At 31.8% G+C, this 12071-nt stretch overlaps 1 protein-coding gene across 1 annotated transcript in view; it reads right to left on the bottom strand.

Moving 5' to 3' along the window:
* Window positions 1–2913: 2913 nt before the first annotated feature.
* Window positions 2914–12071, bottom strand: part of LOC111507443 (whirlin) — a 132986-nt gene continuing 123828 nt past the window's right edge. The window contains exons 8-9 of the mRNA XM_023162747.2: window positions 8730–8864; window positions 2914–3075 (exon numbers count right to left, since the gene is read on the bottom strand). Coding sequence (XP_023018515.2) covers window positions 2914–3075; window positions 8730–8864 — 297 coding nt within the window. The remainder of the gene's footprint in view (window positions 3076–8729; window positions 8865–12071) is intronic.

Genomic DNA, 12071 nt, shown 5'->3' with positions numbered 1-12071 from the left:
AAACAATTTGTCTTGAACAAATTCACTTTTACAATATATTTTTTAAATACTACTTTTTATGTAAAAAAAATTAAAAAATTTGTAAAAAATACCATGATACCATAGTAACACGGACTTAAAAAGTATAAGAGTTTATACTTGATGAAAATTAATAACACTATTTTCACAAATATTTTTATTTCTAGACTCGCTTTGCTAACACCGTAGCTTCCTCAGTAGAAAGCTAAGGTGTTAGCGAAACGCGTCTAGAAATAAAAAATGTTTGTGAGAACTGTAAAATAATTGGCAAATGAGATACAAAATTGAGTTGAAACATCAACTAACATAAGCAGATATAGCAGTGTAACTTTCTGAAGAATGTTGAATTTCAAACATTACAATCAAAACACCACATTTAATGAATTTTAATTTGCAAACAATAATTTTTTCAATTCACCACACGCAAGCCTACAGCAATTAAATCTTTTTTTTTAGGAATATTTAGTCAACGTCCCTCTGATTATTTAGGAAATCTCAGCTTTCAGAAACAATATATAGGGTGCTCGGTAAAACCGGTCAAGTTTCATTCATTTTCAAATAGACATAATTCAACTTGTTCGAATGGAACACCCTGTATTTTTTCATTTGGATAAAATATTTCAACATTTCCTACATTTTTTATCAGAGGTATACTATACTATATGAAAAACAAGATATTTCACAAATTATATCAAGTTTTAGTAATTGTTGTAACCACAAAAAAAGTATTTCCTTACGTTCACTTTACTCATTTTTTTTTCAATATGAACAATAACGCCGAAATTTTTAATTGAATAGAGGAGTCCAAAAGATATTCCAAATGGCGACAATTTTCTGCAACATATAATGTCAGTCCTTTTCAAAAGAATTCATATACTGGGTGTTCTATTTAAAAAAATATAACTTTGGTTCTATATGATTGTAAAAAAAACGAGCAGTTCGAAAAATTGTTTCCTCTGATAGAAATGGACTTAGGGAATCTTGTTGACTCACCCTGTATACGCAATTGAGATACAATCCCAATCACACACATACCTGAAGACCAACTTTAATCCCTTAGGAAGGTTTATTTCACTGCAGGTAAATAAATCCTTATTTAAATCTCCTTGACAAATTCCAAATAAATCAGTTATCAGTTCGATATCGAGATTTCTAAGATGATGTCGAAATTAAAAGTCAAAATATGTGATCCAAGGTGAAATACCGAATAATAATAATAATAATAATAATGTTTATTTTCCAACAATTTACAATGGGCATTGAAATAGTAGATAGAAATAAAACAGAAAATAAACATGATAAATCACCTATGCTTGAAGCTTGTGTGTGATGATACCTTGATATAATAAACCATAAAATAGTAGTCATGAAGGAAAATAGTGCACGTGCAAACATTATTTTCACTTATGTGCTTAGTTGAGTCTTTTTCAATTATATTGATTCAGTCTAGTCCGGAATACAGTCAAAATTCAGAATTCAAAGTGAAATTTATCGTCGAAATTTCTAGATTGAAATTGGAATTCTGAGTATAGTAAAGTCGAAACTCCGATTTTAAAGTGAACTTTTCGACTAACGTCTAAAATATAAGGAATTTCGAGTTTGAATTACTAGTTTATAGTCAGAATTCCGTGAGCAAAGACGCGATTTACTGATATGAAGTCTAAATTCCTAGATTCAAGTGGAAATTGTGAGTTTAAAGTGGAATTCACGGGTTTATAGTCAGAATGCAAAGTCTAATATCAGAATCCATAGTCGGAAAATCGAATGTGAAGTGAAATTCAATCGTTCAAAGTCAAAATTCCGAGATTGGTCGAAATATCGACTTTAAAACGCAATTCCGCTTTTAATACGGAATTCACAATTCGTATTAGCAACTCCAAATATGTCCTTATCTTCAACGTCCATGTTATTTCATGTTCAGTAAACTTTTCTATTCATACACAAGGTGACATGGATAAACAAAATCAATGTCAATGCTGACTTATGCTGAATCGACATCCGGCAATACGCAGTTTCCAAACGACGACACAAAGGACTTTTATTTTCTTTGTTTCGATTCCAGACTATGTGATCATTCATTTTCTTACAAATACGTCCTGCGTGGCGTAAAAAATCAGTTATAGTTGCAATACAGTTCCGTTCAAGTTACGTTTATATTTACAATTGTATTTTGCATTCTGTAAGTGAAGGAAACACTTTACTGTTTCCCTTTTTCAAATAAATAATTTAATGAAAACTTATACTTCCAAAGTGAGAGATACAGACAGAGATACATCCGTGACGATATCCATTATTGATTTCAATTTTCAGTTAGTAGTGGACGAGACCAAATTTGATGACCTTTGAAATGGCCCGCAGGTTTTTTTTTCATATGAAATTCCAACATTAACAAAGATATGAAATGTGTTCTCCTTGAAACGAAAATCTAAGGTCACAATAACATTTTTCAGTGTCAATAAATATATACAAAAATTAAAATGAACTATTATATTAGAAGATAGACTTTCAAGGACAGAGTCACGATCAGAAACAATAGAATCCGGGCTGGGGCCGTGGTCGAATGGAACTTGTAGTACTAATCGTTTCGTCTGCTACTGCGGCAGACATCATCAGTGATACGTATTTTGTTTCCTCCAAACTATCGTATATTTATATATCATCAATATTTTTATCAAAACATATGGAAACCCGAAAATTGTATGAAATTTGTTCATATGTGGATATACAAATCAATATATGTTTTAATTTCCATCTTTGAGTTATGAAAAGTCAATTTTGGGGCTGACCATACATTTTATTTTTTATTCGACTGAACAATTATCAATTTGCTAATAAATGATTTATATCATATATTTCAATAATTAATATCTTTAAGGGGGTTATTTTAATGCAGCATCAAGCACCACATATATCTATCACTACTAGGTACATATGTAGAATCATATTTTTCAAAATTGAAAAAAGATAATTCAGGCAAGAATGAGCTGTGTACTTTACCTCATGTTGATATCCGGAATAGATCGAGTGATTCGCATCGGGAATCGGCATTTCTTTCCTCTGCAAGAAAAAAACAATTATTATGAAGCGCTTTGGATATTGGAATGAGAGCAAATGTAATTTATTAGGTTGTTCCAAATGTTTTCCCCGTTTACATAAAAATCTATCTGTTTAAAATCTGTTTTTCCGTTAATCAGCTGCCGCCCCCATACGAACGACAACTCTCAGAAGCTGAGAAACTTGTACGAGCTAAGGACTAACGAGGTCTTACCTTTTAACGTATGATTCCTAACACGGTTGGTAAGTATAGGTACTTTAAACTGTAATATCAATGTAATCGAAATAAACGTCAATTGAATCGGTGCTCTTTTACCAACGTAAGACAAGCCGATTAACCTCCGTCATCATAGAAATTGTGTGCTCGGGATTCGATGAAGTAGACGAAGGCCGTTTCTGTCTGGACCTGATTGACGAATGTTCTACCGGAGAGATACACTTAACTTTTTTTCAAAGATCAGACAGCAGAGTAGACACAATCTCTTTGATTTTTGTGAAGATGTTCTCATTTCCTGACGAGTCCGTAAAGCCATCCAAAACTATTTTGTGGACATTCCTAATAGTCTAATCAACAAGTTCACAAACATGAAAAAGAGAGATTGAGGTCCTAAAAATATCAGCGATAGCTCATTCGATTCGGAATCACCTCTAAAAAAATGTTTTTGAAGAATTTTGGTGCAGGTGAAAAATTGCAATAAAATTTGAAAAAAATCTAGTATCTTCTTAACACTTAGATGAATCGAGTACCGTAGAGAAAAAAGTTTTATCACCATTTTTCAAAAAGTTATTCAATTATTAACTAATAAATTTTTTCCCAATCTCCGTTGGCATAAATAATGGGATGAAAGTTATAAATAATTGGCCCATAAATTTTAAACTTCGTGAAGCCCTTTTGATATCTATACTTCATACGATCCTGCGATAAAAGTTCATGAAAATTCATTAATTTGTTAATTATGATTTTTTATAACTATTGCAAAGTGAGATATCTAAAAATTGTTGATACATTTTTTTTTCAATTGATATTTACCTATGTCTGTTTTCACATTAAACAATAGCAGTCATTAACAAAGAATATGAATTTTTCACGTAATTTGTTTATTAAAATGTTTTAAACAAATAAAAAAATTCAATATTTTTGAAATTTTTTTTTGCTGTTTTATTGTATATAGATAATTATGATTTTTTTTTTATTTTTTCCTACTTGTAATTTTTAATTGTTTGAAATCGATTTTTTTATATTTTGATTGTTTAAATAATCAGTTAAGAAATAATTTTGCTTTTAAAAATCATAATTCACACTTTTAAATAGTTTGGCAAAAAAATAATATTTAGAATTTAATTGTTTATCTGTTCTGAAGCAGAGAAAAATTATGAAAACAGCTATATACAAAAAAGTACCATAAATTTTTTTTTCGTATGATATTAGAAAGTATTATAATAAATTTAAAAAAATATTTCATGGCACTTTTTTATATAAAGCTGTTTTTATGATTTTTTTCTGCTTCAGATAGAAAAATGTTGGTCAATATTTGTTTATAACAAATTGTTGAACTAATTAATAATTAACTAATGAATGAATTTTTTTTGACAAACTATTTAAAAGTGTAGACTAGGTTTTTTAAAAGCAAAATCATTTCTTAACTAATTATTTAAACAATCGAAATATAAAAAAATCGATTTCAAACAATCAAAAATCAAAATTTAGAAAAATTTCTGTATTTGTTTCAAACAATTTAATAAACAAATTACGTAGAAAATTCATATCCTATGTTAATTACTGACATTGTTTAATGTTAAAACAGATATAGCTGAATATCAGTTAAAAACAAAATTTTCATCAACAAAATTTTCAGATATTTCATTTTGCAATATATATATATATATATATATATATATATATATATATATATATATATATATATATATATATATATATATATATATATATATATATATATATATATATATATATATATATATATGTATATGTATATATATATATATATATATGGATCCACGAAGTTTAAAATTTATAGGCCAATTATTTATGTCTTATATCCCATTATTTATGCCAACGGAGATTGGGAAAAAAAATTATAAATAATGGAGAGTTTCGGGAGTCGGACTTTTTTTATAGTAAATTTCCTCCTCTTTAACGAGTTTTTTCAAAATTGCTTGAATATTAATATTTTTTGAGTTATTAGCGAAAAACTTAATACCATTTTTTTAAATTTTATTTTGTTAATACCAATTGCACTTTTTACCTGCACCAAAATCCGTCAAAGAAATTTTTCTAGAGGTGATTTCGAACCGAATAAGCTACCGCCTATATTTTTAGGACCTATATCTCTCTTTTTCATGTTTTTGAACTCGTTGATTAGGATTAGACTATAACTTGGAAGAATACAACCCTCATATTGTTGGATAATGTATATATAACCTCGAAGTGATCTTTTTGATACATACCCCTCGCATGCTGACTACACAAATGAACGGTTTGCAAATTCAAAACTTGATCAGGTGTGTTGAACATTATCCTTGAATGATTTTTTACATTGTAAAGCGATCTACCTGTTGAAACTTGATGTGCTGCGAAGCACATAATCTTTTTTGGTGAGTCTTCGCCTTTGGGAAGTTCCTGGGTTATTCGTCAGTGTCCAGCCACTGTCCTAAACATTTCCTGTTGTCGTAGAGAATCCACTTTTCATCAATCTTGATGGTCCGATCCAAAAAAGGATGATTTTGGTTGCGCAAAACCAAAAAAGAACAGACCACGTAACGTTACAATTTCTGTCAATCATTCAAATTATAGGACACCCGCCATTTAACGCACCATTTCTGATGGGTTCTCAAATCCTCGTCGTAGATTACTGTAGGTCGACCACCTCGGGGCTCATCTTCGAAGTTAAAATCGCCGGAAGAAAATTTCGGACTTTTTTGGCGGCGCTTTGGTTCAATTTGAACTCGTTGGGAAAAATTGGCTGCCCAATAACATTGTATAGTAGTAATAAGCTGAAGCGAGGCAAAAAAGTTAAATTTGGAAAAAATCTGCATCAACATGTATAGAGTTCAAAATTCTCTGTCGATCAGTATATACTCAGTGAAATGAATATTTATTGGGATATTGAGCTACAAAAACGCATGCCATCAAAACGGACAGAACTTTTGAAACAACCTTGAATCAGGATAATGAGGTGTTGAACCTTCAAGTTGAATTTTCGATGATTGAAATGATTTACTGTCATCAATCTGACCTGCGACAGCCAATGATTAGCTAATTGTTGTTACTATTGCTGTGATAAGTTGAAGAAGAAAACACAGAATGATAATTACTCGGTTTTATTTACTTGCAAGGTAAAACTTAACGATAGAAATGATGACAAAAAAACTTAACTTGAGTATCTGAGTTTAAGCATATTAATAACTAACAAATAATTGAAATGAATCACAGTAAAACAAAAACACCAATGAGATTCATGTAATTGCGATTTTCCACCGACAATACTTTGTAGTTGTGGATCAATTTTACTTGTACCAATCATCAAAAGAGATTTGAGATGCTCATCGGTTAATTGGGATCTGTAAACATTCTTTGTGTACTTCATCTTGGAAAACGTTTTCTAACACAAGTAAGTAGTACCAAAAATAGAAAACAACCCACGAGCAAATTTATACAAATTATCAAATTGTTCCAGTGGAAGACTCTTATAAAATTCCAACTAAGATGAAAGCATATCACTGCACCGTAAATCAATAATTTCCATTTGGACTTCCGGAGCCAGGGTTTCAATGTCTGAATCAAAAGGATTTTGAAAAAGCTTAATTTCATTCGCAATGGCATCAAAATCTGAAAAACGAGTATCAAAATTTATCTTCGAAGCACTCAAAGTTTCGATTGCAAAATTGACTGGAAATTCAGTCTCTGTAGTGTGGCTGAATATTTTCTGCCTGAAGGATTTGATATTGGTGTATAAATCAGGGAGAAGCTGATTTTCTCCTTGCAATCTCAAATTCAGTTCGTTCATATGATTTGTCAAATCGACATAGAAGGCTAACTTCCACATCCATTCATTATTTTCTAAATCGGCAAAAGGGCGCTGCTTCTCATTTAAAAAAATTTCGATCTCTGTTCGAAGTTCAAAAAAGCGCTTGAGGACTTTTCCGCAACTAAGCCAGCGTACGGCAGTATGATATGGTAAATCATCTGATGAAGTTAACAATGATATGACTGGTTTTAGAACTTCAGATATATCCAAACATTTTCCGTACAAGGACTGTTGATGAAAGATGCAATGTAAGACTAATGGTTTTGAACCACCATCATTTTCAACAGCCTTTAACACAAGTGCAACCACTCCTTTATTTTTACCATACATATTTTTGCCTCCATCAGTTGTTATAGATTTCAAATTTCTCCATCGAAAGTTTTTTTTATCAATGGCATTTTCAACTCCCTTAAAAATATCTGCCTCATTTGTCTACTCCGCGAATAAAAATCAACACCTGAGCAGTATCTGACACATCCGTTGACTCATCCAATGCTAGAGAAAACCACTCATGATGTCCATTTTTGTCAGACAACTGAGATGATATATTTTCTGCGATGTCTTGCACTCTCCGAGCCACGGTGTTTGCTGACAAACTAACACTTTTAAATAAATTTACCTTTTCGGGGCATATTTCTTCGGCTACTGCAATCAAGCATTTTTTTATCATTTCTCCATCGGTGAATGGTTTGCCACGTTTTTCGATTTCAAGAGCCACACGAAAGCTGGCGCGGGTTGCAGACTCTTGTTCAGTATTCTCTTTGGTAAACAGAGATTGCTGCGATTTGAGTCCGCGTTTCAAAGCTTCTAATTTTTCCTTCCGCAAACTTCCTGTATACTTGGAGTAACTTTGAAGATGTTTCGATTCATAGTGTCGTTTAATGTTATAGTCTTTGAGAACATCTATGGTTTCATTACAAATTGAACATAGCGCCTTATTACTGGACTCAAAATACTGAAAGTTCCATTTTTCTTGGAACGTTCTGCATTCACTGTCGATATTTCTCTTCTTTTCCATACTAACAAATCACACATAAAAACAATAAGTCAAATCAAAATACTTTTATTGACGGGTGTTACTTTATTTCACAATAGACAGTTTCGCTTCCTTCGCCTTTCCTACGCAGACTAACTCGCAGTTGCGCCGCCAGCCTTTTTATATGCAATTATTACTGTCATCTCGAGGTGATAGGAATACACTAGCTAGAACCAGAACTTTCTCGAAGCAACGCGGTAATTCCAAATATTTAATTACGCCTAATGCCACCTAGCGGGTAGCTGAAAAAGATATAACATAGTACCACTACTCGCCACTAGATGTCGTTAAGTGTCACAATACACAATAATAATTGAAATGCAAAAAAGTGTAAGTTTGCTCAGGTCACGCATTTTGCGACTATCCTAGTCTAGAAATACAGTCAAGGGCAAAAATTGGCCCTTGGAACAAACTGAAAAAATCATTATGGCCCGAAGGCTTCAAAGTTTGGAGACCCTTGATCTAGACTAAGATTTAGATTTTTCAACTTAATATCTAATAAAATTGTTCTCCCAAAGACCTTTATCAGTTTCTTTAATACTATATTAGTAGTGGACATTGAATAAACTCACCCTGGAATGTCTGTAATCGTGTTCTCTAGGGTCTCGTGTCCTTGAGGAGTCGGTTTCTCTTCTATAAACTAATTCGTCGAATCTAACACGGTCGTCGACGGCTACTATTTCTCTTAATTCGGTCATAAGTGTATACTGCAATAAAAAGGACATTTCAATGATTTATCATTACACATAATGTAAAAATAGGCATATCTACGTGTTGATGACAAAGTAATAGTGATTTTTCAATCCAGATATCGTTGTGAGTCTTCAAAGACGAGGATTTTTTTTTGAATATCTCATTCATTCTTGAGAAGTCAATGGAAATATCAGAATATCTATCACTCAGTTCTATGGATACGAGGACTTTTCAAAAAAGAGCCATGAGAACGTCCAACAAAAAAATATTTTCTTTTTCCTTCATCGATTCAAACACACTTTTTTTCCACTTTCCTATATCATCTCCAGCCCATCAATTTCAAGCTTTTCGGCCTTGGCAAGACATTTTATGTACATCACAATCCGTTTTGGTTTTTTGCAAAATTCATTAAAATATCTCCATAACATTGTAATTGTATCGTTTCTAAATGTTGAATTTGTTTTGTGATATGATGCATGGAATTTCTCCAGCGCTGACTTCGAAAAATAATGAAAAAATGTAAGTAATATCAATTTGAAAATTATCTTTCATGTAGAGACAATTCCGTGATAATATATTTATACTCAACAGAATGGTCAACGAATTTCTCAAAATGAATTTTGATAAAATCCGAACTGGCCGAAAAACTGTTCACATAATTTTTTTTTCGGTGGAAGTATTTTTTTTTATTTATAGCAGTAATACTACAACATAGAAAAATATAATATGGACAATTTCGAATGAATTATTTTAAAGATATAATAATTTTTGGAAATTTCAATAAGTACAGTGAGACCCATTTTTAATGGAAACACCCCCCTATAATTTGAAGTTGTAAACCGATTTCAATATTTTTTGAAATGTCAAAAACTAAAAAGTTTACCTTGGGACAAAATTTGAAATGTTTATTAAAGTTTCAGGGCATATTACGATATTTTTTCTTAGTCGAAAATCGGGATTTTTTATTAGCGATTTTTTTATTGAATAAAATCCCTACGCCACTGGATTCAGAGTGCCTCTAAACAGGTGTGACCAAAATTTCATGAAAAAATATTCATTATTAACAAAGTTATGACAACTCAAAAATTCGAAAACTCACACAGCTAACAGTTACAAAAAACACTCTCTATCAACAGATATAGCCATGAGAATATTTTTTTTTATGATTTCGATAATAAAGTGCCGTCAGATGAAAAAAAAACCAAATAACTAAAACTAAGACCTAATATTTCAATTCAAATCTTAGTTGCCATGGAAATGATATTACAGTTTGACATTTGTGAAAGATTTAAGTGTACTGTCAACAATATTCACCAGTTCTTCTAATTATTTTGTGTCATGGCTGTAAGATTGAGCGTAAGAGAGAAATTGAAACTGTACGCCTTTCGGGAGATGACGTTAGAAGTGCTACAGAGGTTTGTAGAGTATTTAATGAGAGACATCCAGATCGTCCTCGTATTAGCTGCGGTACGGTAAATAAAATAAATAAAATATTCAATGGAACTGGTGCAGTATCAGAAATGATGTTAAAAAGTAATGCTGTAGAAAGACGAAACAGGAATGACAGGAATGATCAAATCATTCTAATCCCAATGCCAGTATAAGGAATGCCACTTTAGATTTGAATATTCCACGAGAAACTATTCGGAGATGTCTCAAGGCGAAAAATATTATACCTCTCAAGCCAAAATTTTAACACACATTTCAAGAAGGCGACGAAGCAAGACGCCTGGAATATTGTTTATAGGCCCAAGGGGAATATTTAAACAATAGAAATTTCCTAAAAAATATTTTATATACCGACGAAACCACTTTCACTACAAATGGAGTAGTGTCATCACAGAATTGTCGCTATTGGCCAGCGGATAATTCTAACTGGATAATAAACTGTAAAAACCAGTATTCCCAAAGAATCAATATCTGGTGTGGGATATTGAACGAACGAATTATTGATCCTTTTTTTTTGAGGAAAACATTAATGCGCAGAGGTTTCTATAATTTTTAAATACAGAGTTTTGGGATGTTATTCACGAGCTGCCAATCAATGAACGATCAAATTTAATCGTCCAGTTAGATGGGTGTTCAGTTCATCATGCCAGAGCTATGAGACAATGGCTTAACGAACATTTTCCAAACCGATGGATAGGCTGTGGTAGTCCGTTTATAGAGTGGCCACCCAGATCTCCAGACCTCACAGTTTTGGACTTTTTCTCTGGGGACTTCTCACACAAAAGGTTTACAAAAACCACTCAAGAGATAGAAATGAACTTTGTGCAAGAATTCGACAGATATGTGTAGATATTAGCCCTCAAGAACTAAGGAACGTAATCAGAAACATTCGTAAGCGTTACGATACATGTATCGAAATACGTGGTGGATTAGTTGAGGCTACTAGAATATGAGTTAGAATTAATTGTTGCACTGAATCGAAACATTTCAATAATTAGTTATTAGTTACGTTTAATAAATTTTTTTGCTTCATTGTTAGTTGAATTGTGTGAATGTAATTTTATTTTCATTAAAAATATTTACGCTATTTGTTTTTTTTGTTCATCTGGTGGTACATTATTGTTGAAATCATAAAAAAAATGATATATTGTGACTGTTAGCTATGTGAGTTTTCGAATTTTCGAGTTGTCATAACTTTGTTAATAATGAATATTTTTTCATGAAATTTTGGTCACACACGGTGAATTATCTTTTGAAACAAAATATAGAGCATGTTGGTTGAATAAATAAAACTCTACGCACGTCATAACCTGGTATCAAACTGATTAATTTCGTTCTTCATTTATTCACCCCATCAGCATTGAACGTCACTCATTGTAAGTAATGAACCCAAAGCTGTCTATTGGCAAGCATCAGATACTCTGTATGCACCAGTCATAAATAAGGACAATTTCATGTCAAATAAACCACCTCGTTAGCTCGACTGAATGCACAATACCCATTACAGAAATGAGACGGTGTATTGTGGTTTTGCGAACAATGGAAGTAATCTTAGACACTTGCCAAGAACAGCATTCACAAACACCTATAGAAAAAGAACAAGCAAGAACATTTGAACATTATCTAAATTTTCTTTGATAATAATTTTTGTTTGAACTGTAGATCTTTCTGGGAAGTTACATGTTCGCTGTCTGAAATTATCAACTGATTTGAAAAGACGTTTCACCCTGAAATAGTTTGGACTTCCATTGTCTGCTATATAAAATGATTTG

Source organism: Leptinotarsa decemlineata, unplaced genomic scaffold (assembly GCF_025532065.1).
Source record: "Leptinotarsa decemlineata unplaced genomic scaffold, Ldec_3_MD MMD2_tig00000505_RagTag_RagTag, whole genome shotgun sequence".
In the NCBI taxonomy this organism is placed as follows: Eukaryota; Metazoa; Arthropoda; class Insecta; order Coleoptera; family Chrysomelidae; genus Leptinotarsa; species Leptinotarsa decemlineata.
Note: the sequence above shows the minus strand (reverse complement) of the source record. Positions and strands in the feature narration are given on the sequence as shown.